Source organism: Fibroporia radiculosa, assembly GCF_000313525.1.
Source record: "Fibroporia radiculosa TFFH 294 genomic supercontigs, scaffold31, whole genome shotgun sequence".
Lineage (NCBI taxonomy): Eukaryota > Fungi > Basidiomycota > Agaricomycetes > Polyporales > Fibroporiaceae > Fibroporia > Fibroporia radiculosa.
This window is the reverse complement of record NW_012133166.1, coordinates 66,223-81,015: the sequence shown is the minus strand read 5'-3', so window position 1 is coordinate 81,015 and position 14,793 is coordinate 66,223. Positions and strand designations below refer to the sequence as shown.

The window sequence follows — 14,793 nt, the reverse complement described above, 5'->3', positions numbered from 1 at the left end:
TTTACCATTGTCTGTAAATGATTGTATACCCCTACTCTCAATTGAACTTCCAGAGTGTATGGATCGAAGGGGTCATGTCAGTGGAATCCATTATGTGTGTCCAAGAGTATCGATTCCGTTTTAACTCAGTCTATTCGTGTATATCACCATCACCCTTGCGCACCGGCCTTGCCCAACTCTTCAAGCACCTGGACGAATCCTCCCGGATCCAGAATCTCGGTGCCACCGTACGTGACCCTTTTCCCTGTCCGCTTCGCCCACTCTTCCAGGTTGCCGTATTCGACATAACCTGCACCACCAACGACGAATACGGTGCCTTCTACGAATGCCATTCGCTTTGTCCGTCCACTCGCAGAGCCCGCGCCGCCACCTGGGGCACTCACGCCAGAGATGCCAAGCCCAGTGTTCGCATTGCGCGATGCTCGCGGGTCCAGGAACAGATAGTCGTCTGTCTCTTGCAGGGACTGGTTTGACGCGGCAGACGATTCCATCAAGGCTTCAGTCAGCCGGGTCACGGGCAGCAGCTTATTTGCTGGTAGGAAGTTCTTTACGCCCGAAATGAGATTCTCAAGACCGCCGTCTTTAAGCCGATCCGTCAACTGTAAGTCTCCATGTCAGCGAGGTTCTTGAAGAGGCCAAGAGTTGATGCTGTAAAGTGAGCGACACTCACTCTGTTGCCAAGAGCGCTGAACCCCTTGAACAGCTCGCCGCCAGGAGTTACGCCGCCTTGTGAAGGCGTAGACGAACCGCCCATCGCACTCGGAACGGTCATTCTAGATATTTCTCTTGTCCGCCGGACGTACTCGAATGCGGCAATGTCAGCGCCAGAAGACTTCAGCTCCTTCTCTAGCTCAGCGATGTCGTCCTTGGATATGGCATTATCCGGGGATGAGAGATAAAACACCAGAACAAGACGGAGTTTGTCTGAAGGCGTCGGCGTCACACCATCCTTGGGATGGCGGAGAGTTTCAAGAATGGTCTGTACTGTCTGCATCATGCCAAGATTAAATTGGCCGCTCAATGTCAGTTCCGCGTTGTCATCATACCTGTTTGTTAATAGCTTCTTCTGTGCTGAAAAGTTCATCAAGACCACGTTTCTTTATTTCTTCCAAGAGCGCGGTGGCAATGTTCATGTGGGTATCTAAAACGGCTTTACGCGCAGTCAACTCGGGCAGCTGGGTGATTGCTGTCTTCAGGTGGGCGGCGTTTGCCGATAGATCCCTGCAAAATCCATTAAAGATGTCCTGGATGATAAGACAGCAGACATTGCGTACATCTGAGCAATATCATTCACGTCACTGACTCCCGTAGACCTGGTAATCTCCGCAGCGTCCTGCTTATACCGGTTGAGCTCGGTATCAATATCCTCTGCGACTTGGGGGAATGGATTGGCGGCATTTTTTGCCCAGAAAAAATCCTTTGAGTCGAGGTCGTAAGATCGCTTCTGAGGTTGAGACACTACGACACGATTTAACTTCATCTCTAGACAGTCTGATGCGAGTGCTTGGTATGTCCAACCGTGCGACATCATTGACACAAGATCGACGTTCCTGTCCAGGATAAGCAAGACTAAATGTTTTGAGCGGACATTCGTGACTCCCGGTAGATCCAAAACTTACGAGGGCGCTGAAGATTTGACAATCCCGTCGAATCTTGAGCAAATATTGATGTTGTATGTGAGCGCGCAGCAGACAGTATGGCATCTCTGACTTTTGTCTCTAATTTCTTGGCAATCATTTCGGCAGCATTACCTCTTGGACAGCGAATGATGGGAACATGGCCTAGTAGACATGTTGTCATAAGCGTAGAGAAGGCGAAAGATGGGGCATACCTGTGGTTGCTACCACACTAAACAGTCCAGATGCGACCCGCTCAACCTCTTCCTCAATTTGTTGTTCAGTGGATGAGGGCGAGTTGAGTAGTGCATACGTTGAATGCGTTTGCGAGGGACCTGGTTGGGGTGTAGTATTTGGGGTTGATGCAGATGCTGCCGCTGGAGGAGGGAGGAGAGAGAACAATGAAGGCGAAGGAGATATAAATGAGAGATACTGGTCGAGTACCTGAAAATAGCAACAGGGATATGATCAGAGAAGGAGCCCTCAGATGATGCAACTCGACTCGCCTGTTCGACGGACTCTCCTGTACCATCACGCGCCACCGCTGCTGCAAGTTCTTCCAAAAGGGCTCTTGGTAATGGCTCGACGAAATTCAGATGAAAGGACTCGTAGAGACATTTCTCTAAATCCTGTGCAATTCGCTTGACATTGGCAAGAGTGGGAGAGACGAAGTAAACGGCAGGCACGTCCGGCAGTGGTGGACGATTAGAGTGTAGCTGTCTGGTTCCAGATGTGAGAGGTCACAAAAGGAAGTTGAGTGATTGGATGAATGGCAACCTACACATGCAGAGTCACTCCCACGTCACGCAAATCTTGAACGCGAAGCACAGTGGCCAGGACATCCTTCGTGTGCTGGTCCAAAACGAGGACTTTCCACACTGGAGGGCCAGCGGGAACAGGGACCTTGGAAGATGAGGGAGGTTTTACACTCGACGATGTGGGACTTGGGGTATTCTCGACAGGACTGTTGAGATTAAGCAGTGTTAAGAGCGCGGTTGTCTGGGCCTCCTGCAAAGTTGCAGGAGCCGCGGAGGCCTTCAACTAGGTGTGAGCGACCACCGTATATGTTATATCCAGAGAACATACACACTTGTTTCATGACGCTGCTCGCCATGGCGAGATTGGGCCCACTGGATGGGGTTCACGGTCGACAGAAAACGGTAACACAGCGTACTACTAGTAGGCGCTCAGCCGACAACGTCGAGTCGCCGGAACACGTGGCCCATGACTGTATGATCGGAATCTAAGTACCTCCTGAGTCCTGGCACATGAGACCGCTGTCTACGCTTTCAAGTTCTCTTCTGTCTGTACTGCACATCGCATCAACTGTCGGTGATTAAAGCGCTCAAGAGTGTGATGGAAACATGTACCTCAACAATCACGACGTGCCAAGCTGGCTGAACGAAGGCTCAGATGTCCATAACTGTTAGTGTGATCATCTCACAGCCTTTGCTTTTACAAAGTCCCTTGCGACCTGTGCCTTCCATCATCCTCTGGCGTATATATGGAGGGTTTCAGAACTCGATGCGCGCATTCCCCTGTTCTAAGTTGATCTCCGCTTCTTCAATTCGCTGTATTCATTCGGTAAGTTCACACTTGACCCTGGCTATGGTGTCACTCGATTCTCACAGCATGATAGGCTGGACTCATGGGCTGTGTCCAAAGCAGACCGCGAAAACGATCCAGCTGCGAGTCCTCCGTTCCCTTCTTGCAATTGGAACAAGTCGACACGACATCTCACTATGCCCGCCGCGACCCACCGTCTCCTATAATAGTCGAAGGAGAGTCAGCGCCTTGGACGCATGGACATGACGTGCTCACTAAGAAGGATGGACACTTCGTCTTCGCTCAATCATTTGAGGTGTAGGCCCCACGCTGGAACTTGGTGCTTGCATGGTGAGTTGCATGGAGTCCTCGTTCGGATATCAGGCTTGATCTTTTTCTCAAAGCATGACTTCATCGTCAGTATTCTCTATAACAATCGCTTCTAGTGATCACCGCGACGCTCTTGGTCAACTATATGATTCGAATTGATCCAAGCTCATCCAATTGTGATTGAACCGTCACCCGCGGACCGTCCGGGGAACATTGACGCGATCTCTTCGGGCCCGCACCTATAATGATCTTCTGATCTGAAACGAGATAATACTCTGGCGAGAATAACTTCCCAAGTGGCTGAGTCGATGGGGGACGTGGTCTATTTACGAGCGGACTTTGGATAGGCATATACGTCGAACTTTGTGTTATTTGTACTGGCGATGTGACGATACCGTCCATATGTGCTAGAGACCTACGCAAGCGTGAAGTCAATTTCGATCACTGTTGTGGTGAATTTCCATAAAAGGAAGGCATACTCGAGGGTGTTGCCAAGTTGGAGGGAAGAAGTCGCGCTGTTCTCATGCGTGAGCTTCCCTCGCGAGAATTGTTCATTTCACTCTAGCGACCCTCGCGTGTATCTTGTCCATATTTCTCCCACTACTGCTGAGTCCCGCTTTGGGCTCCCATGAACGACCCTGCTTTATCTACTGTCCCTCGTTTGGCACCACGATTTCAACGACTTGACGACACTGACGAGAATGTACCGAGGTTCCGGTGGAGCACACTCATCGGCAATATGGACATTTCAAACGAGAGCCCGTCAAGCAAGACGGACGTTGTCGATGCACCCTCATTATCCCCCACGATACCTCCCTCTGCATCCGTGTCTACTAGCGTGCTACCACTCGAAAGTGTGAGCACAGGTGGTGCCACGGATATTGACCCGGATACCTCTTTCAAATATGCGCCACCTGCTCTTCCTAGCTCTGTGTATTTTAATGCCCATTTCTCCTTCGACGATTCTACGATCTTTTCCTCTAGTGCCACAAACTTTTTATACCCAAGGGCTGCTGCACAAGGCCAGCCCGTTTGTATTGGAGACGGCTTAGATGTTTCTGCTATTGGTGTGCTTTCGACAATTGTTTTATCTACAGTGTTTGGTTCTGTCATATGGGTGAGTGCCTTCGATCTCATTCAGGTTGATCGGCCACCAATTCGTCTACAAGTTATCCTTCGCTTTTATTCGACCCCGCTTTCGTCAGGTATACGGCTTGAGGGAATGGTTTGTTCCACAAGGGTATGTGCTCTGTTCTTACACAATGACGCTTTCTCCTGACGTCATGCAGCCAGCGACCAAAATCTCTCAGCGATTCTGTTGGGGCATTCCTTTTTCCCCATGTACCACTAATTCCTACTTTATCTGCACAGACATCCCGGTCTGGGAAATCTGTTGCGCGAGATCGTGATGATGAATACTTTCCCTCCGACGAAGAGCTCACCCTGCGTGTACTATGGACGTGTGTTCTGATTATATCTGGCTGGGCATTCCTTGGAATAGCCGGCTTGTTGCCGCTGTATCTCGTGGCAACACCTTGTATTGCGCATTCTATCTCGCCTTTTCAGTATGCTGGGCAATATTCGACACTACAAGACCTCAGTTTACTTCGTATCTTACACCTCCTGGACGGCAGCACCAATGTACAAGACTTGATGGTTCGAGCGACAGTGGCCAGTCTTGATACGGCACCGTACGTTCGCATACGCCTCATTGTTCTTACCATACTGGCCATTGTGCTATTCCTCTGGCCTGCTCTATGGGCAATTATGCGAGAGTACAACAAGCTGGTTGCCTATCGGGACCGTTGGGTAAATGAACGTTGCCATGGAGTTGAAATGGGCTGGCTGAGCGCCCGTCGGGCGCCTGGGCTTGTCGGTTGGGGCGAGAAGCGCCTGAAGGAGTTCATCGTCAAAGCAGGACTTAGCTCATCCTTGGAAGTGCACGAAAAGACTAACGGCCAATCGAAACGGCGACGACGACGAACTCAGGATTGGAGTGAGGCGGAGAAGGACAGCCTCGGGGTGGACATTCAAAGCTTGTTTTCAGTAGGGTGAATATATTTTTCAGTGCTTATGATGATTTCCCTGATATCTCTGGCAGGGATACTACACAACTTGCGCTGCTCATAGACGAACGCGATGAAGTTTTGGAGAATCTCGAAGTTGCTGAAGCAAAATACATACAGAGCTTCCGATTGTCCACACCGGACCCTTCAATAGCTGACTTTCAACCTCCCCTCACCGCGATTTCAGAGGAACCTGGTTCGGCTACTCGACCTGTCATCAGTCGCCCACTCCCACTTGGGAGCGTTCCCGCACGCGGTGAGCGTTCGTCTTCTGGAAGTAGTAACAAGCATTCTCAGAGCCGACGCAAGAGGCGTCGTGGGCGCAATCCAGCATTTGGATCATCGTCTCTTCCACCCACGTCATATGTTATGCCTTCGCAATACTACAAGCTACGTGGAGTGCAGGGCCTCAGTGGCGGTCAGTTTGCGGACGTCGATAAAGATGTACTCCCCGCAGCTCGGTCTCCCAGCCTAGTCGACTCGTTCAATCAGCGAGTTGTCGGAAGTAGATTCCAGGAGGTAGACAGCAGCTCCCCCACGGTAGGTCGAATTCCTGTGGGGAGTCAGGTGACGATGAGCAAGAGCGGCCATCTGGTAGCTAGTGCATCAGACTCGCCCGTGCCGGACATAGGGCTCTGGGGACCTAATTCGCACAACTCGTGGGACACAACCGAGTACGACACTTTCCCGTACACCCCGTGGATTCCGCACGGGTCGCAGGACCCTATCCTGGAAGAATTTGAAGAAGACTGGCACGACGTGCTGAACGAGGATCCGGAGGCCTTCGACAATGGTGAGGAGTACCCCGAAGACAAGCGGAAACGGCCACGACCGCCGCGCGCGCGCAACGGGATTGAAGCTCATCGCGAGTCCTTCCCACTCCGCAAACGGGCTGCACCGGCGCCTGAGGATGTACCTCCGCCTCACCTACGTTTGCAGCCCCGCCAGCCGTTCGTGCGACCGCTGTCGGGAGTAGATCACGACACGCTCGGTGTCATCTACTCAGAGATCAGCCTGTGGCGATCCAAGCTGAAGGTCATCAACGCAGAGATTGGGGAGGTGCAACGGGAGTGCTACAACGATATCGCGGAGGGCGCCCGGATTAAAGGTTGGCTCATGATTGGGCGCGGGCTGCGGTTCTTGCCCGGCATGCAGCTGATTGAGGGCCGGGCTAAAGAAGACATCCGGTGGGACGAGCTTCAGAATGAGGGTAGCTTCGCGCGGACGTTTGGGTTCTGGACGATCACTATACCCGTTGCGTGCATGCTTGGCGTGGTGTGTAAGTCAACTCTACTGTTTTTGCCAAATACAGTCGGACGCTCAGATATGCTTCACAGTGGTCGCCGCGGCGGGGCTGTTCCTGAGCACGGCTCCGGATTTCTCGCATTATTACCCGTTCCTGGGACGGTTGAACGAGGGGAACCAGCTCGGTGCGGGTATTGCCACGAACCTCGTGGCGGCGCTACTCGCAATTCTGTTCATCAGCCTCGCCCTGAGCGTGGTGCATTGTAGGTGGCAAAATACTCGTGTGTGCAATTAAGACTGATGGACTGCTAGATACGGGCCAGCTTGTCCGGACGGTGTCCTTGTCGGGAAGCCAGCTGTTCATATTCAAGGCTGTCTTCTATGTGGCCACTCTAGCTGGAGGTGCTGCCCTGTTCACGGCCGGTGCGCTTCTGTTTGCGATGCATTCGTTCAGCGACCACATCGGAGACACTCTATCCGTGGCGGATGGGATCATCTACATGAGCGTGCTCGCGATGTTGATGATACTCACCGTCGCAGTGGTCTTCCCTGGTCTCCTGCTGCTGCAGCCAGTCCGGCTATGGCGGGTGCTTAGGGCTGAGAAGGAAGCAGTGACATCGCGACAGCGATTCCGGGGTAAGCATTAGCGCCACGATATGTACTCCACCCCCCCGCTAATCGGCCGGCTAGCTGTGTACCCTAGGACATATAACCCATCTTACGTGTTGAGCTGCACCATTTTAGCTTTTGCATATTCGGCGGCGTTCACGTTACTGTTCCCACTGGTGGCACCAGCAGCGTTACTATTACTGCTGTTCACAGTCATCGGTAAGTGTCTGAACATTGGGATCGCGCTTGCGTAACCTAACCTGTATTGTACAGCGTACCGCTTCCTCATAGGTTATGTATACGGCCGGACGCATTCATCCACAGGAGGGCTGTTGCAGATCTGGCTTCTGCAGCGCTTCGCCTCTCTTCTGGCATTCCAGCCGCTGATACTTGGGCTGATCTTCCTCACCCGAGCGCTCTGGGTCGAAGGCGGCATCTTGTGCGGGTTCGCGCTCTTCGTCATCGTCTTCGTCGAATGCTACTGCGGATGGCGCACACGACAGCCTAGCCGGAGGTTGCTGAACCCGATCACGCTCGACAGCCTGGACACCTTTGCTAGGACGGCGCAGCCGGGCAAGAACGCGAGTATGGACGAAGAAAGCCGTAGCCTGGTGAGCTCCGGTAGGAACACCCGGCTGCGGGGTTCGTTCGCTTCCATCCTGGATATGATGTCGCTGACGCTGGCAGTGGCGCCCTCGCCGGCGGAGACGAGGGGGGCCGTCCCACTAGGTGAGTAAAGATAGATTCAGACATGCCATCCCATGCACCACGCTGACCGGATTGGCATGTGCTGATAGCCACGGAGACGCTCGACGACCTCACGGCCACGGAGCGTGCGGCACGCACGCACCCAGACGCGCCACCACACCTGCCGCCGCTGCCGTTTGCGGACCACGCGGAAGAGATGGCGGGAATCCTCTATGCGCCAGAGCTGCTCGCGCCGCCGCCGGTGATCTGGCTGCCGAACGACACTGGGGGTATAGGCCGCTCGGAGGCGTACGACCTGGAACGGTACCACCACTTGCGTGTGACCCTGGACGTCCGCGCGAAGGAGGACGTCGTCTCCCGGCGGTCTTCGCAGGCGCGTCGCCAGGGCAGCTCATGACGATACTCGACTCGTTGAACCAGGCTATAGATGTATGCGATTTTCTCGTGCTTTTGTTTGGCTAATCGTTTTGTGTGTTATATACTAATGGCCGCCTGCCTGGCAACACGCCCGGGCATGCGGTGTACTGCTCTGCTTCTTCTACGATACATACGACTGGTACGATTGTTGCTGATGACATATGGCCTTGCTCGGATTATGGATAACTGCCCCGCTAATGAGTCTCTGGATATCGATGTGTAGTACGTACTCGCTGTATGGAATGGCTGTGGACTGGTGGATTTCCCGGGCCGAATTTGAAGACAAAGGCGCGAGCTGGCATACAGTTCCCCAGGGAATTCGACAAATGTGCCGTCAAGTGCGAAGTCGACTCATCCCCCGTTAGGTAACGACGATGAGCGGCTCGGAGAACGCATGCATGTCCCGGCGCGGAGGGCGTCCGCTCTCGAGCACGCCAGCACTGTATGGAGGTAAACGATAGGGTAGGCCCATCTGGGCTTCTCCGATGCAGGACGAAAATGCAAGAAGGACGATCATGCGTTCGGACATTCTAGCGCAGGCCTGGGAAGGATGTACTCGTCCCAGGGAGCGCACATCCTCCCCTGAAAGCTTGAAGAGGGAAGAGAACACCGATCAGCCTGACAGAAGCGTGCAGCATGCAAGGTCCGCATTATCAACTGCGCACATTGAAAAGTAATGGAGAACTTCCTATTCGCGACGATATGTAGATATGATGGAGGTTGTATGCTGACAGTAGCTAGGCTGCAGCTGGGGGGCAGAGCGGTTGGTGGAGCTGGTTCGAAGTTAGGTTAGAGTGGGATGCACGCGGCCGACGGACTAAGCTAGCGCCAAGTCTATCAATTCAGCCGGGAAAGATTGCAAGGTGGGTCGGACAAGGACAAGGCGATGAGGAGGTGTATAAGCCCCGATATCGACTGAATATCGGGGATGGGTAGGAAACAGACACCGGAATGGTGGAAGGAAGCCCGAGGGAGATGAGCGGTCGATAACGGCCGACATGATAGGATTGTATCGGATTGTGGTGTCGCGGGAGGCGAAGCGAGGCTGGTCGTTGCGTTAGAGGAGCTCCGAGACATGGTTGCGACGATGGTAAAAATGGGAATGCGCAGGAGTCAGGCTCGCGTTGCCGTTGGAGCAGCCATGGCGGTGGAGCTGGGACACTGATGGGGAGATGGCCGTGGTGGAGGAGTGGCGCTGGCATGCGTACGGCAGACACATTGCAGGCGGCAGATGACCAGGCGAACCCGGTGGGCGAAGAGGAAGGCGCGGAGAGAGGGAGCCGGGCGAGACGGACGAGACCCCGGGTGAGATGCCGGCTGGAGCAGACGCGAGTGCGCGATGCGACATGGCGACCGCGCGAACCAACCCTGTTTTTCCCCTCTCCTTCCCATCTAAAAGCTTAACGCTCTCTCCCCTCCCCCAACCTCTCACCCTCAGTCTCATCGCTGCCATGCTTGCCAACCCGACCGCATCCGCGTCCGCACTCCCTCCCTCTCGCACAGACGAGTCCGACATTGACCCCTTCATCCTCTACGCTCAGTCGCTCCACGACTACACCCTCCGTCTCTGGACAGAGTCCCGCCGCATCGCCGAGGAAAAGGCACGTGCGCGCGCTGCTGAAATTGCAGTGGTCAGGAAACGCGAGGAGGAGAAACAGAGACAGAAGAAGACGGGTACCCAACCTAGCAGCAATGCAGTCTGAACGGACAGACGCCGCTGCATGGAGGACCGAAGAGGATCGCGGCGATGGCGACGATCGCGCACACGACCACCAGTGCCCACCACAGGGCTGCGCACACCCTCACCCCCCACTACTTGCAACAACCTACACCTTCACCCCGCCGGCAACACGCACGCTACGATATGGCCTCAATCTATTCCCGTCGATCTACTATACACACCGTCTACTGACTGTTCTGCCCCTCTGCATGCTCCAAGCCCTGTGCTGTACCGTTAGCTCTTGCATGTCGTAGACCGATGTCGCACCTGTTGTTCCCCTCTCCCCTCGCCAGCGCCCCCTTTGTGCTTCCCTTGTACCTAACTATATACCTTTCGTATTCGACTCTGTGCCTCTGTGTCTCCCTTGACTTATGTATTTGTGGACCCTGGGCCAAGCTAGCACGTTCATGGATGCGGGGGTCCGACGAGCGGTCAAGACGGTGTCGGCAGGAGGGCGTTGACGAGGAGCCAAGGCTGCAAGAAAGGTCTGAGCGTGAAAACGTTCGTGGTTGTGCGCACCGTCTTATACGCTGCCTTGGCGTAGACACTGCATGAGCTCATACCAGGCCTAGGCTCCGTCACGGGAACGTGGGTGACAGTGTCCATTGGTCGCGTCTATGCTTATCGCCTTTCCCCGGCGCACTCGCTGTCCCACCCCATCTCGACATGTCTAGCGTCCGCCTCCCGACAACCATCAGAATACATAACAGCGCACGAGGCCTTTCCATGCGCACTCAATGCCTAATATTAGAGAGAACGACTAACGACGAACAAGATTAATGTCCATTGGCCCTTCTGCTCCCACACTTGTATCTCTGTCCTACATTCTGGTCTGTGATAGGACCAACCGTATCTCCAAACATACCCTCGTCGCTCATCTGGAGCCGACTATGGCCCAGTCACGCGCCCCGCTTCGCCCGCTGCATTGAATGCTTGTCAAACGTGGGAGCGGCCTCAGCCCATTCCGACCACATCCCGGCCAAATTTTCGATTCTGTGCCTTGGGCATCACGTCGACAGACGCACGTTCATCACTGTCGTACGCCCCCGGTCCCTGACGACTTCTGCGACTCGTGTATTTAGGCGATGGGCCTCGCAGCCGACTTGTCTGCAAGACCCTGCTTGCGGTGGTTCTCGTAGCATTAGCAGCCTCTTCTCTTGAACTCGCCGCTATGCCGCGTTCGGTCTCCAAAATCGGCGGTGTCTCCCTCTTGCTGGGCGCCGGCTTCGCCGCTGCACAGGCCACTGGCACCATCTCTGGCTTGGGCCCTTCGGCATACACAGTCCCTGGCGTGTTCCCGACCTCAGTCTTCCAGTCGTACTACAATGACCCCACCGCCACCACTGCGGAGCCCCAGCCGGTCATCTCTGACCCCGTCACTGTGAGCTGTGATGCCGCTCTTGCTTCCATGCACTCGTTGCTAACAGATCGTCGCAGCACAAGACCTACCCGTATTGGCTCACGAACCCAGAGACAATCCCACAGGTACGATCACTCCACCGCTGATACTGCCTGTAGCCTTGAGCTAATCACATTCGCCACTCCTTCGCCTTCCACCTGCAATTCCACAGGTGGACGCCTGGGAACCACACCCGCTCCCGCCGACGGCGTCGTCTGGGCAGCTGCTCGAGTACGCGGTGCAGCAGATTGCGTCAATCGCTGCGAACCCGATTTTCGGAAACGACACCTGCGCGCAGTGCACCGCCGCACTCGAAGTCGCCAAGTTCCTCGCGCTCGCCGCGCCGGAGCAGGGTCCGAGCCTTGCAGTCAAGCTCTGCGAGTATTTTGACTACGCGGACGACTGTGAGACCGAGTATGGCATCTTTAGCCTCGGCTCGCCCATCACCCAGGTCGTCGCGTTTGCGGACGTCGGTGGGTACGATGGCCAGGTGCGTTTTGTTTCCCCAGGTGTTGCGGATCGAGTGCTGATAGATGTCTGATATACATTTTGTATGATTGCAATGGTGGGTGTTCGGTGTCGGTGTGGATGCGGTAAACTCTGTTTCGCGCGTGGCACACCTTGCTCCGGGTGTCGGGTCCGACAGATGATCTGCAACAACTTCCTTAGCTTATGCCCCAGAGCGCCTACAAGCCCGCTCAACCTCACGGCCTGGTTCTCGAAGCCGAAGCCGAACCCGCTTCCCCCTCCGCGCCAGGCCACAGGCGAACGTCTCAAGGTGCTCCACATGTCCGATCTGCACATCGACCCTCGTAAGTGGCCTTGGTTTGTTGTGCTACGAGTCGTTGAAGGTATGCAGGTTACACCGTTGGCTCGGAGGCGAACTGCAGCGATTACCTGTGCTGTCGCCCTGGGGTCTACAACAAGCAGAGCCCGAACACGACCGTGCTACCGGCGCCGATGTACGGGGCATACTACTGGTAAGTCCATCGGGGATTGCGCCTTGCAACATGGATATATGCTGCAGGCTGACGTATTCGCTAGTGACGCGCCACTCTCGCTCATTCTGGCTGCGCTCGACTCTGTCCCAGTGCTGACGGGCACGGAGGACACTGGATTTGACTTCTCGCTTTATACTGGTGACCTAGTGTCGCACGACAACGAGAATGAGCTTTCTAGGTAGGTCCTTTCGTGCAATTTACGTCGATATTCTCTCATTTTCTCGGCCACAGGGAGTACACACTATACAGCGAAGTCAGCCAGCGCATCTATCTCTTGAATGCTTGGAGACTGATAGCTGGAGCATGACAGACTATCCTGTATAATTTGCTGAAGCAGAAGATCAACTCCGGTCCTGTGTATGCTGTACTAGGTAATCATGATACTTACAACGAGTAAGTGGCGGTTTGTGCACGTCAGTCTGAGCCTCTTCATTGAATGTTACTGCACAGAGCACAGAATGCGCCGTACAACCTGACGCCCTCGCTGACTGGTCAATTCAACTGGTATGTGGGCAACTGCATTTTGAGAGCGATCGTTGAGGAGTATGTGCAGGGACTACGACCATCTTGCCTCCCTCTGGGAGCTCAATGGTTGGATCGACTCCGGTGTCGCACAACAGGCTCGGACACACTATGCAGCCTACTCAGTAGAGCGCAGTGATGGTTTGAGGATCATTACCCTCAATACTGACTTCTGTATGTGTCATTGTTGTGCTTATACGAGTCCGGTACTGACTCGTTGTATTTTGCAAGGGTACAAGTACGTGACTTGTATGCGTGGTAATGAGGACAAGCGCTGAACTAGCTGGGCAGAGCGAACTACTACAACTACATCAACCTGGCAGGGTCTGACAACTCAGGCATGCTCCGGTTCCTGACGGATGAACTACAGGCTGCCGAAGATGCGGGCGACAGAGGTGCTGTGGACGTTGTTCTGGTGGATTGACCGCTGACTCCTTGGTTTAGTATGGATTCTGGGCCACGTCTTGAGTGGATGGGATGGCACTAACCCGCTGGACAATCCCACCAACTTGTGTAAGTGTCTCGTACCACATGCAGTAAAATGCGACTGACGACTTGCCATGCATATAGTCTACCAAATGTGCGTACATGCATATTCTCCGTGCTAGTGATTACCCTAAGACGGCGACATATAGTGTTGACCGGTATTCACCCCACGTCATTGCGAGTGCGTAGCTGTTTTTAGCGCGCTGATTGTGTTTTTGCTAATGTCATTATCAGACATCTTCTTCGGTCATACGCATGAAGACCAGTTGAGCGTACGTGGTTTCTCCGATATCATGCAAATGCCAGTCTAACGCCCGTCCACAGATCTTCTATGCGAACAACGCGACCAACATCAGCGCAGAGAACGCCCTTGCGGTCTCGTGGGTACGTCACTTGATCTCAAGGCAGCTACAGCCGTTGAACACCTCATTTGGAGGACAGATCATGCCGTCGGTGACGCCGTTGACGAACCTAAACAGCGGCTTCCGTATGTATGAGGTCGATTCTGGGGTGCGTTTCTCGTTTGACTGTGGCGCATGACCTTGGCTGATGGGATACGCTCCACGCCATTAAATACGCAGACATTTGAAGTGCTTGACTCGTACACGTGAGCACTTGCCTTTCGTGCGTGTACGCAGCGTACCGATTGACTGAAATGTCTGGCAGGTGGTATGCCGACGTCAACTCGTTCTCTTCGCTCGAGGGCCAGACCGAATTTGGACCCTCGTATCACTTTGAGTACAGCACCCGCGAGGCGTATGGCGGGAACATCACCTGGGGGCCGAACGACCCCCTCAACGCAACCTGGTGGCATCTTGTCACGGAGTGTATGTTCCATACCTGACTTGTCTGTGACGTTATCCTGACCTCCGCTCGTTCGTCCGGTGTAGCCATGGAGGCCAACACGACTCTAGTCGAGGTGCGCCATCCCCGCCCGTGATAAGACTGGCGTGTACTGATCGATGTTCGTGACAGCTCTTCAACACTTATCAGGGCAAGAGCTCCGTGCGCTCGCCTCCGTGCACGGGCGAGTGCGCCACTGCCAAGATCTGCTACTTGCGCAGCGGCAGCGCTAGCATCGCGCAACAGAACTGCCCCACCGGCTACGGTTCTGTGCAGTAAAACTACG

The 14,793-nt window shown here is 54.4% G+C and overlaps 4 protein-coding genes across 4 annotated transcripts; 3 read left to right on the top strand and 1 right to left on the bottom strand.

Annotated features, from left to right (window-relative positions):
* Positions 1-149: 149 nt before the first annotated feature.
* On the bottom strand, positions 150-2,730 carry FIBRA_00098 (uncharacterized protein; the record flags this gene model as incomplete). Its single annotated transcript, XM_012321997.1, has 9 exons — positions 150-599; positions 671-988; positions 1,047-1,221; positions 1,275-1,569; positions 1,620-1,781; positions 1,832-1,993; positions 2,050-2,336; positions 2,398-2,651; positions 2,707-2,730. 9 exons carry the CDS (start codon positions 2,728-2,730, stop codon positions 150-152), a joined length of 2,127 nt encoding a protein of 708 aa, XP_012177387.1.
* A 1,389-nt stretch (positions 2,731-4,119) lies between these two features.
* Positions 4,120-8,516, top strand: FIBRA_00097 (uncharacterized protein; the record flags this gene model as incomplete). The annotated part of the gene is made up of 8 exons (XM_012321996.1): positions 4,120-4,731; positions 4,785-5,542; positions 5,593-6,836; positions 6,895-7,065; positions 7,115-7,438; positions 7,493-7,630; positions 7,685-8,140; positions 8,209-8,516. 8 exons carry the CDS (start codon positions 4,120-4,122, stop codon positions 8,514-8,516), a joined length of 4,011 nt encoding a protein of 1,336 aa, XP_012177386.1.
* Positions 8,517-9,882: 1,366 nt separating this feature from the next.
* FIBRA_00096 (uncharacterized protein) lies at positions 9,883-10,239 on the top strand (the record flags this gene model as incomplete). The annotated part of the gene is made up of 1 exon (XM_012321995.1): positions 9,883-10,239. The coding sequence occupies one exon, from the start codon at positions 9,883-9,885 to the stop codon at positions 10,237-10,239; it is 357 nt and encodes a 118-aa protein (XP_012177385.1).
* A 1,188-nt stretch (positions 10,240-11,427) lies between these two features.
* Positions 11,428-14,786, top strand: FIBRA_00095 (uncharacterized protein; the record flags this gene model as incomplete). The annotated part of the gene is made up of 22 exons (XM_012321994.1): positions 11,428-11,637; positions 11,694-11,741; positions 11,828-12,145; positions 12,380-12,467; positions 12,515-12,635; positions 12,700-12,834; positions 12,888-12,909; positions 12,967-13,049; positions 13,107-13,160; positions 13,210-13,352; positions 13,410-13,416; positions 13,470-13,573; positions 13,623-13,691; positions 13,749-13,758; positions 13,814-13,845; positions 13,899-13,936; positions 13,989-14,048; positions 14,106-14,174; positions 14,246-14,271; positions 14,331-14,491; positions 14,555-14,583; positions 14,640-14,786. 22 exons carry the CDS (start codon positions 11,428-11,430, stop codon positions 14,784-14,786), a joined length of 1,974 nt encoding a protein of 657 aa, XP_012177384.1.
* Between the last annotated feature and the right edge of the window lie 7 nt (positions 14,787-14,793).